Source organism: Giraffa tippelskirchi, chromosome 2 (genome assembly GCF_054371585.1).
Source record: "Giraffa tippelskirchi isolate mGirTip1 chromosome 2, T2T-mGirTip1v1.2.pri, whole genome shotgun sequence".
Lineage (NCBI taxonomy): Eukaryota > Metazoa > Chordata > Mammalia > Artiodactyla > Giraffidae > Giraffa > Giraffa tippelskirchi.
The window spans coordinates 155206224-155230889 of record NC_137276.1 but is presented as its reverse complement, the minus strand read 5'-3'; the positions used below and the strand labels follow the sequence as shown (position 1 = coordinate 155230889).

General features: G+C 42.4%; 1 protein-coding gene and 1 long non-coding RNA gene across 13 annotated transcripts in view; one reads left to right on the top strand and one right to left on the bottom strand.

The window, feature by feature from the left end:
* The window catches only part of ST6GAL1 (ST6 beta-galactoside alpha-2,6-sialyltransferase 1), a 114433-nt gene that overhangs the window by 22143 nt on the left and 67624 nt on the right, over positions 1–24666 (bottom strand). For 8 of the 12 annotated variants that reach the window (XM_081535368.1, XM_081535381.1, XM_081535351.1 and 5 more), the window contains 2 exons: positions 22113–22761; positions 5923–6020 (listed from right to left, as the gene is read on the bottom strand). In XM_081535368.1, the coding sequence (XP_081391494.1) occupies positions 5923–6020; positions 22113–22737 (723 nt within the window). In that variant the 5' untranslated portion in view covers positions 22738–22761. Of the gene's footprint in view, positions 1–5922; positions 6021–6457; positions 6568–18769; positions 18831–22112; positions 22762–24666 lie in introns of those variants that run through there. The other 4 variants (XM_081535394.1, XM_081535398.1, XM_081535408.1 and 1 more) reach the window with 3 other exon arrangements.
* On the top strand, positions 19645–22709 carry LOC145524050 (uncharacterized). Its single transcript, XR_014067098.1, has 2 exons — positions 19645–21144; positions 21356–22709. It is a non-coding gene; the product is annotated as an uncharacterized LOC145524050 (long non-coding RNA).

The following is a 24666-nucleotide window of genomic DNA, read 5'->3' as shown; positions in this document are numbered from 1 at the left end:
CCTCAACTGCTCATTTCCTACCCAACCTGAGCAACTCACTTCGACTCTTTGAAGCTAGTGTCCTCATGTAAAATGGTGTTTGGTGACCACACCTCATAGGATTATCATGAAGATCAACTATGATAAGACAAATATGGCCCTTAGACAATGGAAGTAGTTGTAAGTGGCACTACCTCATATCTCAAGATAAGTGATCTGGAAATGCCCTGGGTGAAGTCCAGTTGGCATATGTCCCCCTGTGCATGGCTTTCTCTTCCCCAACCTGTACAAGTGTCTCTGAGGAAGCCACTGGGCCCAGCAGGGGCTCAGCTCAGTCTCACAAAACCTTTACACTTATAGTCACAGTTGAATCTATTTAAAGACTCACATTTAGCTATCTATAGCTTTCCTGTTGAATCTCATAACAATACCTGGCATATACTCGCCCGAATAGATCTACTGAAACTTCACAGTGTGACACCATTCTCTCATAAAAAGCCATCTTCTCAGTAAGGAACCACCTCTTTGTTTTCCATGGCCTTGTCGCAGGCCAGATGCACAAAAGTCTGTCCTCTGCAGGTGAGGAGGCTGGGTGCTGAGCAAACAAACCTGGGCCCAGCTGCCATCCAGAGGAGCTCTCCCTCTGGGAAGAGAATGAGCTGCTCAAAGGCATAATTTACCAAGCCCACAGCTCACAGCTATGCCCCCAGGAACTGTGGGGTGCCGGGTGCTGTCTGTGTGTGACATGGGGACTCAGTTTGCTCAGAAGCAGACACAAAACAGCTGAGATAACCAACCCAGACAAAAGGTAAAGGAGACTGACTGCCAGCTTCCTAGGAAAGCCAGATGAGAAAGGACAATAACAGAAGGGCATCAGTCACGTGTCAGTATCACAAGGAGTGAGGTCACGCAGCTACCTGTGACCAGTGCTAAAGGAACAGCCTGGATGTTTACTGCCACTTACAGCAGGACAGGAAGTAGGGTCTGCGTGTCTGAGGAGGACGGGAAAGGCTTTTGTTAAGAGTAGACAGGGCACCCTGGGAAGTCAGCCACCCGTTTCTCAGCCCTGGCAGAGGGAACACAGCGATCCAGAAGTGCAGGACAAATGCTGTACCTCAGAGGAAAACTATGCATGGTCTGCAGCACACCCTTTTTCTTTATCAGATTCTGACCACAGAGGAGCTGTCTTACAGCTCTTAGTAAGTTGTAGCAAACTACAGACATGCTTATTCAACCTTGCCCAGTAGAATTTCAGTTAGATTCCCTCTTCTTCCTGCCTACCTCATGGGAAAAAAGAAAAAAAAAAAAAAAAATGATGGTTTTTTTTTTTCCCTTTATTTAAATTTTGGTACTGTTTGGACTTTTTCTCTGAAGCAGTTATAACATGTGCCTGGTTCCCTCCTCATATCAATAAAACAGACACTATCTCTATGAGAGTCATGAGTTTACTTTTTCCTGAAAATTATCTTTTAACTTTTTCCCTTCTGCTGGGCACCTCTGAAGCAACCCCAAGCTGGCTGGCATCCCTACTAGAAGCCAAGAAACCCACTAGCCTAGGAAATGAGAGGACACGGAGACTGCCCAGCAGACATGGGCAGGGCTTCACTCTGTATTAGTGACCACAGCCACCCTTTTTTGAGTCCTCACTGCAGAATGCGGGCCTCCGAGTGACCTGCTCCACACTAAGCAGTCTCACTGGATCCTACAAAGACCCCGAACGGTAACTTTTCTTACTCCCCATTACAAATAAGGGAACTGAGGCTCAGAAAGAAAAAGCAACTTGCCTAAGTCACTCACGCAGGAAGTGCTGAGGGAGAAATCTGATCAAGGTCTATCTCGTAATTCCCAAGCAAACTTACCTTGGCTTTATTTATTTTCTTTTATTGAGGTATAGTTGATAAACAATATTATATACGGTTTCAATCACAGCATAGCAACTATGTTTAAAGTTACTATAAAATGGTGGCTATATTCCCTGCGCTATATAATATATCCTTGTAGCTTTTTATTTTGTACCTAGTAGTTTCTACCTCTTAAGCCCCTGTCCCACTTCCCTCTCCCCACTGGTAACCACTAGCTCTCCATATTGTGAGTCTGTTTTGTTGTTGTTATAGTCACTTGTTTTATTTTTTAGATTCCACGTATAAGTGATATCATACAGTATTTGTCTTTCTCTGTGTGACTTATTTCACTTAGCATAATACCCTCCAAGCCCATCCATGTTGTTGCAAATAGCAAAATTTCCTTCTTTTTTATGATGGTGTAATATTCAATTGTATATATACCACGTCTTCTTAATTCATTTCTCTGTCACGGGACATGTAGGCTGCCTCCCTGTCTTGGCTGCTGTAAATAGTGCTGCAGTGAACACTGGGGTGCATGTATTTTCTCACAGCATTGTTTTGGTTTTCTTTGCATATATACCCAGGAGAGCAATTGCTAGAAATTAAAATTTCAGAATCTTTGAGGACTGAGGTTCAATTCATCACTAAACACCTAGAGGACTTCCCTGGTGGCTCAGCTGGTAAAGAATCCAACTGCAACACAGGAGACCTGGGTTCAATCCCTGGGTTGCAAAGATCCCCTGGAGAAGGGAAAGGCTACCCACTCCAGTATTCTGGCCTGGAGAATTCCATGGACTGTATAGTCTATGAAGTTACAAAGAGTCAGGCATGACTGAGCAACTTTCCAACACCTAGAAGAGATGCCCAAGAATGGGGTAACCTTCCAAATCCAAGAGAATTTTCAGGCCTTCTCCATGCTTCCTCACATGCAGCTGCCTGCTGACCTGTGGGTCATACCACCTATGAGCAAACACAACTGAATTTCTCTCTGAACCCACGCTCCCCAACCTCAAAGTGGTCAGTTGCCTAGAGATCCTGCTCCATTCCTCTGGCTTACTCCATCCTCATTGACAATTTCAAATCTTCTTGGCTCAAACCTCCTCTACTAAAACCTCTCTTCCCCTCACCTCCCTACAAAATGCCTCCTTTTCTCTAAGTTTGCAGAGAAAACAGAAGCCCCTTCAGCTTTCCACTACAGACTGCCTCCAGCTACTCCCCCTCTCCAGTCCTTCTTCCTTTCTGACCTGCTCTTGCTGGGGTTAATCCTCCGCTAGGTTTTGGACCAACCACTCCTCCCATCGACTTCATTTATCACCTCTTTTTAGTATATTCAATTTCTGGATCAACTGGTTTTTTCCTCATTGACTTGAATTTGTGTGTATGTGATAAAATATATGTAACATAAGAAGAAAAGCTGTGACCAACCTAGACAGCATATTAAAAAGCAGAGATATTACTTTGCCAACAAAGGTCCATATAGTTAAAGCTATGGTTTTTCTAGTAGTCATGTATGGATGTAAGAATTGGACCATAAAGACAGCTGAGTGCCAAAGAATTGATGCTTTTGAACTCTGGTGTTGGAGAAGACTCTTGAGAGAAACATGGACTGCAAGATCAAACCAGTCAATCCTAAAGGAAATCAACCCTGAATATCCATTGGAAGAACTGATGCTGAAGCTGAGGCTCCAATACTTTGGCCACCTGATGCAAAGAACTGACTCATTGGAAAAGACCCTGATGCTAGGAAAGATTGAAGGCAGGAGGAGAAGGGGATGACAAAGGATGAGATGATTGGATGGCATCACCGACTCGATGGACATGTGTTTGAGCAAGCTCTGGGAGTTGGTGATAGACAGGGAAGCCTGGTGTGCTGCAGTCCATGGAGTCACAAAAAGTCAGACATGACTGAATAACTGAACTGACTGAAGATATACTCTTTCGAGCATTTTTGAGTATACAGCTCAGTGGCATTAAGTACATTCATACTGTTGTACAACCTGGGTTTGTACCACCATCCATCTCTAGAATTTTTTCATCTTCCCAAACTGGAACTCTATATCCATTAAACAACAATTCCTCTTTCCTGCCAGGCCCTGGCAACCACCATTCTACTTCCTGTCTCGAGTTTGACTACTCCAGGGACCACATGTATGTGGAAGCATACAGTATTTGTCCTTTTGTGACTGTCTTTCCACTGATTTTTAAACATGCTCAATTCTCTCTAATCTAAAACATGAAAAGAACAAAAACAAGGCCTGGAACCCTCAACTCTCTCTACAACTATTGCTCTATTTCTCTCTGCCCTTCAGAACCAGAATTCTTGAAGGAACTCTCCATTATTTGCCACCCTCAACCCATCTCACTTCTCCACATACTCCAGTCTGGCTTCTGGCTTTATCACTCTCCCTTCATCACCTAGCTATTCTGAGGCCAACAGTGGCCTCCATTTTGCTAAGGAGAGAATGATGCTTTTTAATCTTCATCTAAATTGGCCCTGAAGCAGAATCTAATGGTGCTGACCTCTTTCTTACTGTTCTCATTGCCCAAAGCTTCTGCATGGACTTTTCTTTTCTTTACACTCTCTCCAATGCTCTCATTTGGTCCTACTGTTTGTTGCCACATAGAGATGATTTACAAATCCTCATCTGCGGTCCAAACCTTCCCATTTACCTCCAATCTCATTTGCACAACTTGACCTCTCTCCATAGATACATAAAAGGCAGCTCAGATCAATCATCGGAGAAGGCAATGGCACCCCACTCCAGTACTCTTGCCTGGAAAAGCCCATGGACGGAGGAGCCTCGTAGGCTATAGTCCATGGGGTCGCTAAGAGTCGGACACGACTGAGCGACTTCACTTTCACTTTTCCCTTTCATGCACTGGAGAAGGAAATGGCAACCCACTCCAGTATTCTTGCCTGGAGAATCCCAGGGATGGCGGAGCCTGGTGGGCTGCCGTCTGTGGGGTCACACAGAGTCGGACACGACTGAAGCAACTTAGCAGCAGCAGCAGCAGCAGCAGATCAATCATATCCAGAAGATATATTTTTTTTTATCTCTGCCCCCTCTCTGATCAAGCCTCTCACAACCTAAAACATCTCCAAGTATTCTAGCTGGCCAGTTATACAAGCTAGAAGCCCAAGTGCATCTGTGGCCTCCTCCCTTCACCTCTCACACTCAACCCCACAGAGCCTGTCATCTGCACACATGGAATAGCTCTCAAATCCATCATTTCTCACAGTCACTTGCATGTCCACTCTGGTACAACTGCCAGCATTTCTAGTCCACACGATTGCAAGAGCCTCTTAAATGTGTTTCGCCATCCACTGGACCCACTGTACCCACTGCATCCACTGCAGTGATCAATGGAAGCCAGGGATGTTTACAAAATCCAAGTGTAGGCATGTATCAAAGAAGAAGACAAGCACCGTGGCCAAGCTCCTTCTTATCTTCAGCCTTGTCCCCCTCTACATGTCCCCCACCACACCCCCTGAGACTCTCACCTCTTCCTGGATCCTGGTGCCCCCGTCCCCTTCCACACAGGACCTTCCTCAGGCCATTGCCTCTTCCCACACTTCTCACCATGACGCCTTACTCCTCCTGCACAGTGAAGACACCTCCATGCTATTCCTGACTTCCCTGTCTAGGGACAACTCCCCTTTCTGGGTTCTGGTGGCACCTTGACCCTCTTCCTTGTAGTTATCTGTTGTAACTTTCTATTTGTCTGTATGACTACTGGACTGTAAGTTACATGAGAGCAGGGCTGAGTCTGATTCACTCACCAATGTACCCTCCACACCCACCTCAGTTCTGCACACTTAAATATCAGAGTAGATAACATTGACACATAAGTGCCAGCCACTGTGTGCTTTGTGTGGATCTTCTCACTCCTTCCTCACAACAACCCTGTGGAGGCACTGTCATTCTCCCTTCTTCAGAGAGACAGGAGTAACGTATGCACGACTCTTTAGCTCACAATAGGCAGAGCTGGTTTCGATGGCAGACAGGCTACCTGCAGAGTCTCTGTACTGATGGCTGCACTCTACTCAGCACCACCCATGTTTGTGGAAGGATGTATTTCTGCACAGAAGAAATTTTACCTGAGAGTTTACCAGACGAATGGTGGTTTTCGTGCCCACGTCTTGTTGGAATTTGACTGTGGGTGCCCCATTAAACCTCAGGACTGCATCGTGATCATCTAGAAACCACAAGGAAACAATACATCAGCAGTGATGATGGTGTGAACATCAGCAATATGAGAAGAGAGAGAAGGTCTGGAGGGAGAGAGGGCAGAAGGAAGAGGAGGGCAAGGGAATAACACTTCCCAATCTTTATGTCCTCGTGGTACACAGGGGACAGTGACCGTATTTGTATAGCACAGTCAGGTCAGGTTCACAGACAGAGATCACCAGTTGTCTGCCCAGCCACTGTGAAGGCTAAAGAAGTCTGTACGTTGGTGTTCCTGAAACCCATTCAATGATGCCAGTGCACCTGGGCACAGGGGCAACGTGGACAGGGCCAGTGCATTACTCCCAGTGAATCACTATTCCAGTTACCAAAGGAACAAACCAGACATTCTCTTGGTATTACCAGTAGGTCATACTTCTGTTCTTATCAGAAAATCAAAGATCCTACCATAAGCTTGGCTTAACCCATAAGTGCAGAGTATCCCCATGGCACTCTGAAAAGCCGGCTGGGCATAGCACGTGACAGCAGCACACTGTGACATGCGAGACAGCTCCCTACGTGTTCCCTTTAGGAATCCGAGCCCCTGCAGGGGTCACAAACTGGATGCTGGAAGAGATGGAACGAGAAGTCATAGAGCTAAACTAAACCCCATATTTTCTATTTTTTTTTTTTTTTAAAAAAAAGCTCTTTGTAAGGAACAAAATCTTAAATCCAGCCAAGATCAAATAGACCATCTTTTTAAAAATCTACTCACTCCCCGGCTTTCATTCTCTGTCCTTATAGCTGTTCAAGCAGTGTTTGGAAGACTTGGAGAAGATTCTCTACCTGCAATGACCAATCTGATGGGGGAAGGAACTGATGACGTCTAAGATCCATTTTAACCTGGAGCCTCTCTGATCCTATGAGAGCTCCTTTCAAGCTTACGTGATCAAACAAGCTTCCGCTCACCACTGAAATCTGCACAGGATTTAGAGGTCAGCCCAAACCTCTGTTCCATTTCTTTCCGTGAGGGGTTGATTTTGGATGGTTCTTCGTGCACAAAGGTGGCATTAGGAGAAGAAGGGTAGGAGTGGATTTTGGCTCAATATAAGAGTGTCTAAAGGAGAATATCCACAGAATTAACAGATGAAAGCCTCCCTCTTTTTGTATTTCTACACCTCAGCAATCTAGATACCTCATTCACAAAAACAACCCTATCCTCAATCCTAGGGAAAAAAATTTTATCAAAATGGTTTAAAAGTTACATCGGCATATATATACACAACTATGTGTAAAATAGCTAGCTAGCTGTATAACACAGGGAACTCAGCCCAGTGTAACAATCTAGATGGGTGGGGTGAGGGGTGGGGATGGGACAGAAGCACAAAAGGAAGGACATATATGTATAAAAAAGCTGATTCACGTTCTTTTACAATAGAAACCAATACAACATTGTAAAGCAATTATCCTCCAACTAAAAATAAATTTTTTAAAAAGTTACATAAGATGTTCATAGTCTAGACATTATCAGATAACAGGACAGGCACAGAGAACTGCAAATGCAGCAGTAAGCTTATCTTTACACAACTCAGATTGCAATCAGTTTTGCTGAAATTAACCCCTGGTTTCAAAAGTAACCAGCAGTAACCATGCTAGAAATGCTGATGCATTAGAAACTTCACTTGGTCAACTTGCCCATTTCACAGGTGAATAAATTATTAATCTGAGAGTCCCAGTAGATAACAATGGCAAGCTCAAATGCAATCATTGAGAGTCAAATAAAAGGACTATTTACAGAGTTGTGAGTGGAGTTTAATGAGGTAGAAATCAAACAAGGAATGGGACCATACCCTGGGGTTGGATACAGCAGGGAACCCCACTGCTACACTGAAGGCAGCAGGAAGGCCACCTGGTGGGAACCTCAGAGGGAATCATTACCACAACCTCTCTTTCCTCCTCTCCTCTGACCTCCAGGCCTGGAAGGAAAAGGAAGCAAGCAGGACTCAGAGAACCTGAAAGGAACTGAAACTTTTACTCAAGGAAGAGAAGCAGTCTGCACTCACTCTAAAAGGAGAGATGGGACGGGAGGGGGAGAGGAGACAGGTACTCCGCCTCACTCTCCTTCTTCTTAGTCTCAGGTTTGTGCCAGTGTTTCCACTATCTGTACGCTTAGTTGTTCAGTCGTGTCCAACTCTCTGCAGCCCATTGGACTATTATAGCCCACGAGGCTCCTCTGTCCATGGGATTTCCCAGTCAAGAATACTGGAGTGGGCTGTCATGCTCTTCTCCAGGGGATCTTCCCAACCCAGGGATTGAACCCACATCTCTTGTATCTCCTGCTTTGCAGGCAGATTCTTTACCACTAGCGCCACCTGGGAAGCCCGCTTCCACTGTCTAGTTCCAAATGAAAGCCAAAAGGGCAAGAACGACCAGGTGACAGAGTCCACATTTCTACTCCCCAGGAAAGGGTGGAGAGTGGATTTGGAGGGGCAGATAGAGAACATCCAGCACAGGAGGCTTGGGATAGTCCTTGGCTGACCATGAGAAAGGAAAATGTTTTTGTTCCTTCAATAAATACTGATTAAGCACCTACTCTCTGCCTGGCACTGGAGACAACGGTTGTGAGCAAGAAATCAAGGTCCTTGCCCTTAAGAGACCTTGAAATTCACTGTAAAGAGAAAGACAATAAATAAGCACAACAACCTATATTCAAGATAACTACAGATTATGATTAGTACTGTGGCACAAAATAGTAACCTATAATGGAAAAGAATCTGAAAAAAAATATACATATATATAGGAAGGGCCCAGGAAAGTAAATTCCAGCCAGAGGACACAGCAGTTTCAAGACCCTAAGGAGGGTAAGGACTTAACTGGGAACAAGTGAGTGAGGGAAAGAACAAATAAAAGATGCAGTGGAAGAGGTTGGCAGAAAGCAAATCACGCAGGCTGTGGTATGAAGGTATGAAGTTTGAATTTTATTCTAAGATTAAAAAAAAAATCCAAGAAGAAAACTTTAAAACAAACCACTCAATTTAAGCTCATAAAAAAAGGGATTGGAGAGGCGGGGCTAAGATGGCGGAGGAATAGGACGGGGAGACCACTCTCTCCTCCACAAATTTATCGAAAGAACATCTGAACGCTGACCAAACTTCACAAAACTACTTCTGAAGGCTGGCAGAGGACGTCAGGCTTCCACAAAGACAGCGCATTATCTTCAAGAGAGGTAGGAGAAATTATAAAAGATAAAAAGAGAGACAAAAGAGTTAGGGACGGAGACCCATCCCGGGGAGGGAGTCGTAAAAGAGGAGGAATTTCCAAGCACCAGGAAACCCTCTCACCGGCGGGTGTGGGGGAGGATTTCTTATCTCGGAGGGCAACGTAATTGGGAGGAAAAAATAAATAAAATCCACAGATTACGTGCCTAAAGCAACTCCCAGCAAAGAACCCCAGACGCTCGCATCATCCGCCACCAGCAAGTGGGGGCTGAACGGAGAGGAGCGGGCGGCACTGCCTAGGGTAAGGACCGGGCCCAAGTGCCCCGAGGGCAATCTGAGGGAGCTAGCTAACGTGAGATAGTAACCTAAACTGTGGGACAGCCAGAGAGAGAGAACTATCCCGCGAAAAGCCCAACTCTAAGGCACTGCCGGCCCGCTCACAGAACAAAGGACTGAGCGATACCAGAGGAGAGCTAGCCGGCTGCAGACCGCCCCATCCCCCGCCAGACACAGCGGGCAGGCGGGGCCCGCCAGAGCCGGAAAGGGGCAAACTCGGCTCCAGAGAGGGCACCCCCTACCAAACTGCAAACAGGCTCCCAGTTTCTAAGCAAAGACTGCCTGAGATCCCGGAGGGTCGACAGCCGCCGGGAGGGTCGCAGCCAGAGACCAGCTCCCCAGAACCGACACAAAGCACACCGGAGCCGGGCGCGCCCGTAAACCGAGGCGGGGACCAGGGAGGTGATAAGCCGCACCGCCCCAACAGGGGAGAGCGCGCTCGCCAAACTCCTGGCCGCCTGAGCAGCTCCCACCGGGAACGGCACAAGCCGCGGGCGAAACCGAGTCTGCGCCTTTGTGGAGTAACCGGGAGCCTGAACCTGAGCGGCTTAGACCTGGGAAGTGCACGCAGCTCAGGGCCCGCTCCCCGGCCGAGTAACCTGAAGCCTGAGCAGGGTAGACGGGGAAAGCACACACGCCGTGAACGGGGGCGAACCCAGTGCGGCCCAGACACTGCGAGCTTACCACACACATGCCAGATTTGCAGTGTTCCTTCCTCCCCACAGCACGATTGAACAAGCGAACCTAAAGAGATCACCTCCACCGCTTTGTTGCAGGGCGGAAATTAGATACTGAAGAGATCTCCAAACAGAAGCCAAATAAACAGAGGGAAGCGCTTTGGAAGGGACAGGCCAACAGATTAAAATCCCTGTAGTTAATACCGACTGCATTGAAAAGGACCTATAGATCTTGAAAAGTATAAGCAGGAATAAGGATCTATCTGAAACTGAGCAGATCCCACACGGCTCACAACAGCTCCAGAGAAAGTCCGGGATATATATTTTTTTACTATTTTTTTTTTTTTTTAATTTTTTTTTTAAATTAAAAAAATTTTTTTTCTCTTTCCTTTTTCTTCAAGTCCTCTATTACACCTTTAACTTTCATTTTCATAACCCACTATTAACTTGCAAAAAAAAAAAACCCTATTTTTGAAGCAAACTACTGAACGCTACATATATACCTTTTGTGTTTTCTTTTTTTAATTTTTTTTTCCTGTTTTACTTTTTTTACTGTTTTACTGTTTTTTTTTCTTTTTACACTGTTTCCTTTTTTCTTTTTTTTATATTGTAAGTTTTATAAGAGTCTAACCTCTACTCTAGATTTTTAATCTTTGTTTTACATATTTGATATCAATTTTGTACATTTAAGAACCCAATCTTTAGGACCCATTTTTACTCAGGAGTGTGATCACTGGCCTGATTACTCTCTCCCCCTATTGATGCTCTTTCTTCTCCCCCAGGGAACCTCTATCTCCCACCCTCCTCCTTCTCTTCTCAACCCAATTCTGTGAATCTCTGAGGGTGTTCTGGGTACCGGAGAACACTTCAGGAACAGGATACTGCCCAGATCTCTCTCTCCCCTCTTGATTCCTCCCTTTCTACTCATGCTCACCTCTATTACCTTCCTCCCCCCTCTCTATGTATCTCTGTGAACCACTCTGAGGGTTCCAAACTGGAAAGCACAGAGGGAAGTGCTTACTGGCTAGATTGCTCTCTCCACATTTGAATTCCTCTCTTCCCCTCCTGGTCACCTCAACCCTCCACCCCACCTCATCTCTCCATGTAACTCAGTGAACCTTTCTGGGTATCCCTCACTGTGGAGAATCTTTTCACCATTAACCTAAAAGTTTTATTATTGAGGCTGTATGGAAGGAGAAGTCTTGAGGCTACTGCAAGAATAAGACTGAAAGCCAGGGGAAACATTAATTAATAAGGGACCATCCAATAGCCTCCATATATACACTGAAACCAAGCTCCACCCAAGAGCCAATAAGTTCCAGAGCAAGACATACCACGCAAATTCTCCAGCAACGCAGGAACATAGACCTGAGCATCAACATACAGGCTGCCCAGAGGCACACCAAGTCCATAGACATCTCAAAAATTAATACTGGTCACTCCATTGCACTCTAGAGAGCAGAAATCCAGCTCCACCCACCAGAACACCGACACAAGCTCCCCCAACCAGGAAGCCTTGACAAGCCACCTGTCCAACCCCAACCGCAGTGAGGAACCTCCACAACAAAGAGGAACTTCATACTACCAGAATACAGAAGGGCCACGCCTAACACAGCAATCTAAACAAGATGAAAAGGCAGAGAAATACTCAGCAAGTAAAGGAAAAGGAGAAATGCCCACAAAGCCAAACAAAAGAGGAGGAGATAGGGAATCTATCTGAAAAAGAATTTAGAATAATGATAATAAAAATGATCCAAAATCTTGAAAGCAAAATGGAGTTACAGATAAATAGCCTGGAGACAAGGATTGAGAAGATGCAAGAAATGTTTATCAAGGACTTAGAAGAAATAAAAAGGAGTCAATATAGAATGAATAATGAAATAAAGGAGATAAAAGACACTCTGGAGGGAACCAACAGTAGAATATCGGAGGCAGAAGATAGGATAAGTGAGGTAGAAGATAGAATGATGGAAATAAACGAAGCAGAGAGGAAAAAAGAAAAAAGAATCAAAAGAAATGAGGAAAACCTCCGGGACCTCTGGGACAATATGAAACGCCCCAACATTCGAATCATAGGAGTCCCAGAAGAAGAAGATAAAAGGAAAGGCCATGAAAAAATACTCGAGGAGATAATAGTTGAAAATTTCCCTAAAATGAGGAAAGAAATAGTCACAGAAGTCCAAGAAACCCAGAGAGTTCCAAACAGGATAAACCCAAGGCGAAACACCCCAAGACACATAGTAATCAAATTAACAAAGATCAAAAACACAAAGAACAAATATTAAAAGCAGCAAGGGAAAAACAACAAATAACACACAAGGGGATCCCCATAAGGATAACAGCTGATCTTTCAATAGAAACCCTTCAGGCTAGAAGGGAATGGCAGGACATACTTAAAGTAATGAAAGAGAATAATCTACAACCCAGATTACTGTACCCAGCAAGGATCTCATTCAGATATGAAGGAGAATTCAAAAGCTTTACAGACAAGCAAGAGCTGAGGGAATTCAGCACCACCAAACCAGCTCTCCAACAAATGCTAAAGGATCTTCTCTAAACAGGAAACACAGAAAGGATGTTTCAACACGAACTCAAAACAACAAAGTAAATGGCAACGGGATCATACTTATCAATAATTACCTTAAATGTAAATGGGTTGAATGCCCCAACCAAAAGACAAAGGCTTGCTGAATGGATACAAAAACAAGACCCCTATATATGCTGTCTACAAGAGACCCACCTCAAAACTAGGGACACACACAGGCTGAAAGTGAAGGGATGGAAAAACATATTTCATGCAAACGGAGACCAAAAGAAAGCACGAGTCGCAATACTCATTTCAGATAAAATAGACTTTAAAATAAAGGATGTGAAAAGGGACAAAGAAGGACACTACATAAAGATCAAAGGATCAATCCAAGAAGAAGACGTAACAATCATAAATATATATGCACCCAACATAGGAGCACCACAATATATAAAGCAAATACTAACAAGTATGAAAGGGGAAATTAACAATAACACAATAATAGTGGGAGACTTTAATACTCCACTCACGCATATGGGTAGATCAACTAAACAGAAAATTAACAAGGAAACACAAACTTTAAATGATACAATAGACAAATTAGATTTAATTGATATTTACAGGACGTTCCACTCCAAAACAATCAATTTTACCTTTTTCTCAAGTGCACATGGAACTTTCTCCAGGATAGATCACATCCTGGGCCATAAATCTAGCCTTGGTAAATTCAAAAATATTGAAATCATCCCAGCCATCTTCTCTGACCACAATGCAGTAAGATTAGACCTCAATTACAGGAAAAAAACTATTAAAAATTCCAACATATGGAGGCTAAACAACACGCTTCTGAATAACCAACAAATCACAGAAGAAATCAAAAAAGAAATAAAATTATGCATAGAAACGAATGAAAATGAAAACACAACAACCCAAAACCTATGGGACACTGTAAAAGCAATACTAAGGGGAAGGTTCATAGCAATACAGGCGTACCTCAAGAAACAAGAAAAAAATCAAATAAATCAACTAACTCTACACCTAAAGCAACTAGAGAAGGAAGAAATGAAAAACCCCAGGGTCAGTAGAAGGAAAGCAATCTTAAAAATTAGGGCAGAAATAAATGCAAAAGAAACAAAAGAGGCCATAGCAAAAATCAACAAAACTAAAAGCTGGTTTTTCGAGAAGATAAACAAAATTGACAAGCCATTAGCCAGACTCATCAAGAAACAAAGGGAGAAGAATCAGATCAACAAAATTAGAAATGAAAATGGAGAGATCACAACAGACTCCACAGAAATACAAAGGATCATAAGAGACTACTACCAACAGCTATATGCCAATAAAATGGACAACTTGGAAGAAATGGACAAATTCTTAGAAAAGTATAACTTTCCAAAACTGAACCAGGAAGAAATAGAAGATCTTAACAGACCCATCACAAGCACGGAAATCGAAACTGTAATCAGAAATCTTCCAGCAAACAAAAGCCCAGGACCAGACGGCTTCACAGCGGAATTCTACCAAAAATTTAGAGCAGAGCTAACACCTATCCTACTGGAACTCTTCCAGAAAATTGCAGAAGATGGTAAACTTCCAAACTCATTCTATGAGGCCACCATCACCCTAATTCCAAAACCAGACAAAGATGTCACAAAAAAGGAAAACTACAGGCCAATATCACTGATGAACATAGATGCAAAAATCCTTAATAAAATTATAGCAAACAGAATCCAACATCATATTAAAAAGATCATACATCATGACCAAGTGGGCTTTATCCCAGGAATGCAAGGTTTTTTTAACATCCGCAAATCAATCAATGTAATACACCACATTAACAAATTGAAAGAAAAAAACCATATGGTTATCTCAATAGATGCAGAAAAAGCCTTTGACAAAATTCAGCATCCATTTATGATAAAAACCCTCCAGAAAGCAGGAATAGAAGGAACATATCTCAACATAATAAAAGCTATATATGACAAACCCACAGCAAACATTATCCTCAATGGTGAAAAATTGAAAGCATTTCCCCTAAAGTCAGGAACAAGGCAAGGATGCCCACTTTCACCACTACTATTCAACATAGTTTTGGAAGTTTTGGCCACAGCAATCAGAGCTGAAAAAGAAATAAAAGGAATACAGATAGGAAAAGAAGAAGTAAAACTCTCACTGTTTGCAGATGACATGATCCTCTACATAGAAAACCCTAAAGACTCTACTAGAAAATTACTAGAGTTGATCAATGAATATAGTAAAGTTGCAGGATATAAAATTAACACACAGAAATCCCTTGCATTCCTATACTCCAATAATGAGAAAACAGGAAGAGAAATTAAGGAAACAATACCATTCACCATTGCAACAAAAAGAGTAAAATACTTAGGAATATATCTACCTAAAGAAACAAAAGACTTATATATAGAAAACTATAAAACACTGATGAAAGAAATCAAAGAGGACACAAACAGATGGAGAAATATACCGTGTTCATGGATTGGAAGAATTAATATAGTGAAAATGAGTATACTACCCAAAGCAATCTATAGATTCAATGCAATCCCTATCAAGCTACCAATGGTATTTTTCACAGAACTAGAACAAATCATCTCACAATTTGTATGGAAATATAAGAAACCTCGAATAGCCAAAGCAATCTTGAGGAAGAAGAATGGAACTGGAGGAATCAACCTGCCTGACTTCAGGCTCTACTACAAAGCCACAGTCATCAAGACAGTATGGTACTGGCACAAAGATAGAAATATAGATCAATGGAACAAAATAGAAAGCCCAGAGATAAACCCACGCACATATGGACACCTTATCTTCGACAAAGGAGGCAAGAATATACAATGGAGAAAAGACAATCTCTTTAACAAGTGGTGCTGGGAAAACTGGTCAACCACTTGTAAAAGAATGAAACTAGAACACTTCCTAACACCGTACACAAAAATAAACTCAAAATGGATTAAAGATCTAAACGTAAGACCAGAAACTATAAAACTCCTAGAGGAAAACATAGGCAAAACACTCTCCGACATAAATCACACCAGGATCCTCCATGACCCACCTCCCAGAATATTGGAAATAAAAGCAAAAATAAACAAATGGGACCTAATTAAAATTAAAAGCTTTTGCACAACAAAGGAAACTATAAGCAAGGTGAAAAGACAGCCTTCAGAATGGGAGAAAATAATAGCAAATGAAGCAACAGACAAACAATTAATCTCAAAAATATACAAGCAACTCCTGCAGCTCAATTCCAGAAAAATAAACGACCCAATCAAAAAATGGGCCAAAGAACTAAACAGACATTTCTCCAAAGAAGACATACAGATGGCTAACAAACACATGAAAAGATGCTCAACATCACTCATTATTAGAGAAATGCAAATCAAAACCACAATGAGGTATCATTTCACACCAGTCAGAATGGCTGCTATCCAAAAGTCTACAAGCGATAAATGCTGGAGAGGGTGTGGAGAAAAGAGAACCCTCTTACACTGTTGGTGGGAATGCAAACTAGTACAGCCACTATGGAGAACAGTGTGGAGATTCCTTAAAAAACTGGGAATAGAACTGCCATATGACCCAGCAATCCCACTGCTGGGCATATACACCGAGGAAACCAGAATTGAAAGAGGCGCGTGTACCCCAATGTTCATCGCAGCACTGTTTACAATAGCCAGGACATGGAAGCAACCTAGATGTCCATCAGCAGACGAATGGATAAGGAAGCTGTGGTACATATACACAATGGAATATTACTCAGCCATTAAAAAAATGCATTTGAATCGGTTCTACTGAGATGGATGAAACTGGAGCCCATTATACAGTGTGAAGTAAGCCAGAAAGAAAAACAACAATACAGTATACTAATGCATATATATGGAATTTGAAAGATGGTAACGATAACCCTATATGCGAGACAGAATAAGAGACACAGATGCATAGAACAATTTTATAGACTCTGAGGGAGAAGGTGAGGGTGGGACATTCTGGGAGAATAGCATTGAAACATGTATATTATCATATGTGAAACAGAACACCATTCCATGTTCGATGCATGAGACAAGGGCTCAGGGCCGGGGCAATGGGATGACCCAGAGGGATGGGATGGGGAGGGAGGTGGGTGGGGGGTCCAGGAAGGGGAACACATGTAAACCCATGGCTGATTCATGTCAATGTATGGCAGAAACTATTACAATATTGTAAAGTAATTAGCCCCCAACTAAAATAAATAAATTTATTAAAAAAAAAAAAGGGATTGGATTCTTATTTGCCAAACTGTCCTTTGCTATTGCTATTGAAGACTAAAAAACTTTGTCTCAAATAGGTCTCCAGGAAATCACCAGGAAAAATCCACAGCTACTGGGCTCCCAGCAAATAAGTCTTGAAGGAGGAAGGCTGTAGAAAACAAGGGGATCCACTTCTCTTTAACTTAGAATTAGAACACAGAAAAAGATGCAAATTAGAAAAGGAAGAAATACACAATGATATGCATGTGACACACTACATGCTTAGAAAATTCAACAGAATCAGTTTGTCAGTAAATTCATAAATACATCAAAATCTACTGTGTCCAGGTATAATAACTCCAAATAGCTAGAAATTATGGTGAAAGAAATTTTATCACTACTTGGCCCAAATATTTTTTTGTATTTTCCAATGAGCTTAATGAATCATATAACCATGTATGGAAGACCACATTCTGATTCTGACTAGGAAAACCAGATATGATACAGATCAGGGTTGGCAAACTATGACCCACAGAGCAAATCTGACCTGTCTCATCTTTGTAAATAAAGTTTCATTGGAACATAACCAGATACATTCATTTATTACTATCTGGGGTTGATTTTCAGATGGTAAAGAATCCGCCTGCAATGCAGGAGACACGGGTTCGATCCCTAGGTCAGGAAGATTCCCTGGAGAAGGGAATGGCAACGCACTCCAGTATTCTTGCCTGGAGGATCCCATGGATAGAGGAGCCTGGCAGTCTACAGTCCATGGGGTCACAAAGAGTCAGACATGATTGAGCAAATGAGCATGCATGCATGCATGTGGTTGATGTCTTCAAAACCAAAAATATTTGCTATCTGGCCCTTATAGGGAAAATTTGCTGAGCCCTGATATAAACAATCATGCTATCTGAGCTACTCAATATCCAAGGTGTCTTCCCAGTCATCACCTTGTCTAGGAACACCATCTGCCCCAAAATATGCCCAAACTCTACCCACTTTTGCCTTCCATCATGTAGTACATACCTGCTTCACTTCAGCCCTTCTTACTGGTCCTTCTGATTTTTTCTTTTTTTTTTTTTTTGCTTGTCCCTGTTATTTCTTGCCCTTCAAATGTAAACTTTGCTTTAGGTTTTCTCATCAGTCTTCTTTTCTGGATTACAACTATCACCTTGAAACAAATGATTCTTAATCTCCCACCCTTACACTTCCCTGGAAGCAAATACCCAACTGCATAGATACCCACAAACACTTCAGACTTAGAACATCCAAAATGGAACCTGTCTTCCTCCAGAAGAATGCTCCCTGGTGATATAATATAGCCTGTTCCCAGGCCAGAGACCCTGGCTTCTATCACTCACTCAACGTCATGTCTAATTAGAACCAAGTTCTGTCTCTTCTACCTCACCATGCCTCTCAAGTCAGATCTTTTCTTCCCGCCACCACTACCACTGCTCACCAGGCCTGGCACTTCTCATTGGATGTGGCAATAGTCCCTAACAGCAAAGAGATTAGATTGCAATCCCCTGAGACAAGGAGACTCAGAGACATATGAAACCTCTCTGAAACACACATGATCCCATAACTTGCTTGCTCAAAACCTTCTAGGCCTCTCCATGGCTTAAAGAATCAAATTCAAAGTCCTTATTATGACGGTCAACTTCCTCTAAGAATTGATCCCTGACTACCCTTCCAACCTCATTTCTCAGCCCTCTTCACCCTGTGAGACCCTACCTCCCAGCCAAACAGGATTATTTGTGATGCTTAAACATGCTCCGTACTTTTTTTTTCCATGCAGCCTTTGTTTCTTATTTTTGTCTCAGAATGCTCTTCTCCTCTCTTCTAGGAGAAAAAAATCAGGAAGAATATGAAGTGATTATTTTAACCTGATAAGGGAGTCATTCATTATTATAAAATTACAACCACCATGGGGCACAAAAGAAGAAGTTAGGCTAAGTGTGGGGGCCTTGGAGTCAAACACCGCAGTGTCAAGTCCCAGTCTACTATCAACCGGCTGTGTAAGCTTTCTGAGTGTTAACACTTAGCTCGTCAGTAAAATGGGGACAATAATTGTACCTACCTCGTAGGATTACTGGGAGGATTAAGAGCAAGGCTTGTTACTCACACAGCAGGTGCACCGTACGTGTTACTCCTATTAGTTATAATATTTGTTAAGTGTGCTACTGCTTGAAATGAATATTCAAACAAATCTAAGATACTTTACATGTGTATGTATCAAAAACAATTAAAAATGACTATGCCCACCATTGGTTGATTTGTGGGACTGCCAGAGACACAACGCATTGTTACAGTTCCTCTGATAAACAGTTTTGTAATGCACCAGAAAAAGAGCCCTAAAACATATGTTACTTTGGTCTTCTAGCCCCACTCCTGAGGATATTTCCCCTTTGCAGGGCAGTAGTAGTCACTTAGGAGAAGGCAATGGCACCCCACTCCAGTACTCTTGACTGGAAAATCCCATGGACGGAGGAGCCCGGTAGGCTGCAGTCCATGGGGTCGCTAACAGTCGGACACGACTGAGCGACTTCACTTTCACTTTTCCCTTTCATGCACTGGAGAAGGAAATGGCAACCCACTCCAGTATTCTTGCCTGGAGAATCCCAGGGACAGCGGAGCCTGGTGGGCTGCCATCTATGGGGTCGCACAGAGTTGGACACGACTGAAGTGACTTAGCAGCAGTAGTAGTAGTCACTTAAGTTATCTTCACAAAAAACTCATTAGCAGTACTATTTTTAAGAGCAAACAATTTGAAACTATCTGATATGTTCAACAGTTGGGAATAAGCTGGACAAATTCCAGGTGTGATGGGAAGGCTGTGGGCCTGGCAAGCTCAGAGGCCTTAAACAAAAGGCCTTTCCTCGCACTTTCCTCTTTGTATTCTAAGTTCCCATTTGGTATTGTTGATGAATCCATGAGGGAATAAAAGAATACATGAATTAATTTCTTAAAGTATTTGTTAGACTAAATGCCCAAAGGAAATACCCAATAAAAGGCAGAACATTTGAAGTCTAGCACACGATTTTTGTTAGATCTCAGGATCAAAGTCCTTCCATGGAATCACATATTTGAAATGATAACTGCAGTCTATAGAAAAAGATTATTTTGAAGTTTAGTTAAACCCCTCCAATGTTTTATGAAGTACATAAAAATAAAGATTGTAGTTCCAATTCATGAAAGTATTAGGTTCTACCTGAAACTTCAACACAATTCCAGCCAGGCAGGCAATGATGACTTGAAGAAGAGGATCAGCTAACACCTGGAATATTCTAAACATTACCATTAAAGAGAAAAATTGGGGAAGGGGAAATCTAGTTCCATTATAGATGAAATAAAAACCAATTACATTTAGCTTCTAGAAAACGAAGTCCAAAAGAAACCAAGAAAAGCAAAAGCAAAAGTTGGGGTGGGGTTGGTTATCTTGGCAGCTTTTATTCCTAAGTGCTGCCCATTTGGGGAAGTATAAAAGATGATCTCATCACTTCTTTCTGCTCTAGAGAATCTAATTTGGGTCTACTTTTCTTCCTTTGAGAGCCTGTGCTCGGTTTCAGACCATTTTTCCTGGCAGTCATATGAAGGAAATAAAAAAGGAGACATATGACCTCACCTGCTCCAGTACCTTCCAGGGCCTGACAGAAGAGCTAGGCTTCCTGTGCTTTGCTTTCTTTAGCCTGATTCATTTCACAATCATGGAAAACACATTCTCTCAGAACAATCGAACTAAGGAGCATTAAGCAAATCCATAGCTCTGTGATGTATACATGTTTACAAATCTGGATAAACTTTCTACTTTTTTAAGTTTATTTCTGTTGAAGTATAGTTTTTTTTATTTTTTTATTAGAGGATAATTGCTTTACAATGTTGTGTTGGTCTCTGCCGTGCAACAGCACAAATCAGTCATAATTATATACATATATATATCCCCTCCCTCTTGAGCCTCTGAAGTATAGCTGATTTACGATGTTACATCAGCTTCAGGCATATTGCTCAGTGCATCATATACATACACACACACACCATATACATATATATGCATGCTACATCACTTCAGTCATGTACAACTCTGTGTGACCCTATGGACCATAGCCCACCAGGCTCCTCTGTCCAAGGGATTCTCTAGGCAAGAATACCGAAGTAGGTTGCCATTTCCTCCTCCAGGGGATCTTCCCAACCCAGGGATCAAACCCGTCTCTTATTCCTCCTGTACTGGTAGGTGGGTTCTTTACCAATAGCACCACCTGGGAAGCCCATGAAATATATATATGTATATACATTTAATTTTTTTCAAATTCTTTTCCCTTATAGGTTATTATAAAATATTGAGAATAGTTTCCTATGTTATACAGCAGGTTCTTGTTATCTCTTTCATATAGTGTATATGTTAACCCAAACTCCTAATTTGTCTATCTTTATTAACTATGAAAAATTTCAGGAAAAGAAAATTTATATATTCTCATCAGTGATTTTTAACCATTTTGGGGGTCACAGACCCCTTTGAGATACAACTGAAAGCTATGGACTCTCTCTTTGGAAAAATGCATGCTGAATTATACAAATACACACATTAAACACACTGAAACAGCACATGTGTTTCATACGATTTTAGGGATTTGTGAACCTCCTGAAGTTGGTCCAGAATCCCCAATTAATTCCTTTCAAAAAGAAAAACTAAAAATTAGTTAGGTCATTGAGGCCAAAAGAGATAATTAGTTGCTAATTAATCAGTAAATTATAGAATCTCAGGATCTGAAGATAAAGTAGAGATCTATGCTTTAAATATTTTTAAATGTTAATGCAGTGTTTTACTTCTTGGTAGCAAAGGAACTTTCTTTTCAAACAAAATTTTCTGTAGGACACCAGTATTTAAGATGGATCAAAATAGAGCTATTCGAATTAACAAAGCTGCTGGAAGACTGGATCCCCATTCTCTCTACTGCCCCCTTGCCACCTCTGACTCATAAAGCACATCTGAGGAACACCGACTGGACTGCTCCACCAGTCCATGAGCCATACTGGGACTGCTAGTCCCCACTCCTGTCCACATGCCCAGATGGTCCAAACGAGCACTGGCCACTCAGATAACAGTCTCCACACGGCAGAACCCACCTATTTCTCGACCCAGCCGGGAGGACTTCAGAGATCCTGCTGAAGAGACAACAGCACACCTGCCCCACGGCCCAGCCTTGGTCCTAATGTCCTCCTGAGGCAGGTAACCCTCCCAATCAGAGGTGTTGAAGGGAAAATCTGTGGTCTCTATCATTGAAATGTTCACGTGGTCCCGGAGGTGGCAAAGCAGGGCCTCTGCACTGAACTTGACCCCAGGCCCTGGCCCCTTGTACGTCACTTTGTACTTGTTCATGCTCAGATAATTCTTCCGGATAGTTTGCAGCCTGGGGATAAGGTTTTTGGAGGAGCTGTCCTTGTCCCACACCTGGAAGGCAGCCTTCAACTTGGCCTTGGGCCCACCGAGCACCTGGCTGCTCCTCTGGGGGTTGTGGGTGCTGCTGGAGGACACAGGTTGGGAACTAGAGCTCACGGCCAGTTTCTCCAGGCCCTGCAACACCTGGAATTCCTTGTTCTGCAGTTTAAAGAACTCATAGTAATTCCCTTTCTTCTTTTCCTTCCACACACAGATGATCGCAAACAGGAGAAAGATGAGCACACAGCAGCTGAAGAATTTTTTCTTCAAGCTGGTGCGAGTCATAATGAAAGACGTGTTCGAGGAAACCATGCTGTTCTGAGCAGGAAAATATGCCTAAAAAAAAGTGAGACAAGGCAGAAAGTGATGTAAAGAACAGCCAAAAGTTATGACGAGCTGAGCAATGGCTTTAGAGTGACGAGAACTGAATTCCAGCCCATGCCTATCTCCCATTTTCAGCAAATCTCAAAAAAAAAAAAAAAATCACCCTCAGTTTGGGCTTGAAATGTAGAAAGTCATCCTCAGACACTCTCATCTTCCTCTCTGAGCCATGAGCACTCTATGGACTTGCCCATCACACCTTTGTACTCCTTGAATCTTAGTTTCCTGTTGTCTCAGTCTGGCTTCCTGACTGTTCTCTGAGCCTCCTGAGGTTGGGAACCACAGCTTACACATTCAGTTCCTAGGACCTCACACTATTTGTTCAAGGAAGGCATACATGCTTGAAAAACTAAAAGAAAACAGCAGAGCAGGCTGACGTGTCTACATCACAGGAAGCCAAACTCCGTAAAAAGGCCTGGCCTCCTTTTATAATTGCCAGGAAGAGACCTCTCACCACAAACAGTGTGGTAGGTGCATGGTGCATCTCTGTAAGTGCTCTGGTGCTAGATTCCTGTGCGAGAAGAAAGCCAAGGGTTAGCTTCACAATAGAACATTCAGGTTTATGGAGTTCTGCATGTGGCAGGAAACTGACTCTCCTCACAGCAGAAGATGGGCTCTCCTAATAAGATAGCAGATATGTGACCAGTTAAGGAAATGAAAACAAAAATGCATTAAGCACATAGGAGGTTATTTCATTTAATTTCATCATAAACCAGGGGGCATCATGATACACAATGTCAGTGAGCACCATGTTAATAATAACCTAACATGAAGGGCATCTCCAGAGCTGAGCAGAAAAGCCCTGACCATCACCAACCATGATGGTGCCATAATCTCCATTTTTATAGATTAACCACCTGAGGCTCTGAGAAATTGAGAGAAATGCCTAGGATCACAGAACTGTGTGAACAGTAGCATTGAGATTCAAATCCAAGCGCACTTGCTTTCCTAACCCATGACCCTTTCACTGCATCATGTCCAGGATGCTGAAAGTTCTAGAAAATGGACTTTACAAATTAAATAGAGCCTGAATAGGCCTCTTTATATCTGAGTAAAGACCTACTTTGCTTTCCCAGAATTTATTGTCAAACTGAATGGAAAATGGAAGAACTTTGAATTCAAATAATATCTGTATCTTCTGGAAAACATTAACTTATTCCCTAAGTAACTAGGTTTATTTACCATAATGAGTCAAAGCAACTACCCCCAGGATTTTGCTAACTGATTAAGAATCTATACAGTAGTAATTAACACAACATTGTAATCAACCATACTATAATTTTTAAAAATTCAGAAAAAAAAAAAAAAGAAACAAATCTATAGTGCACTTCCAGGAAGCCTGCTCCTAAGGATATCAGAGATAAGGTGGTAGGAGTACTGAAATGGGTATCACAGAACCTGGCTTCTTGTCCCTGCTCTTGGTGGGCTTAGGCAAGTCTCTTAACCTCTCTGCACCTGTTTCTATGGAGTAATCATCTCTGCCCTGTCATTCACTGGTCCAGGGAACTCCAATGGAGAATGGCATTCATGGACTTTGAACTAGGTAAATATAAAGGCACAGAAGGTTAGAGCAGTCCCCAGCCCCCACCGAGATGAGAGGCACGTGGAGGCAATGTGGGACGGCAAACACTGGCAGAGTGGAACACTGGCCATGACTCATCCACCTGAACTTCAGGTCCTTCATCAAGTATAACTGAAGTACAGTTCACTTATAATTTTAGTTACAGGTGTAAAACAGTGATTTGATATTTTTATAGATTATGTACCATTATAACATTTTTGACGATAGTCTCTATGCAGTACATTACATACCTGTGACTTATTTATAACTGATACTCTAGCCAGCCAGCCAAGATCACA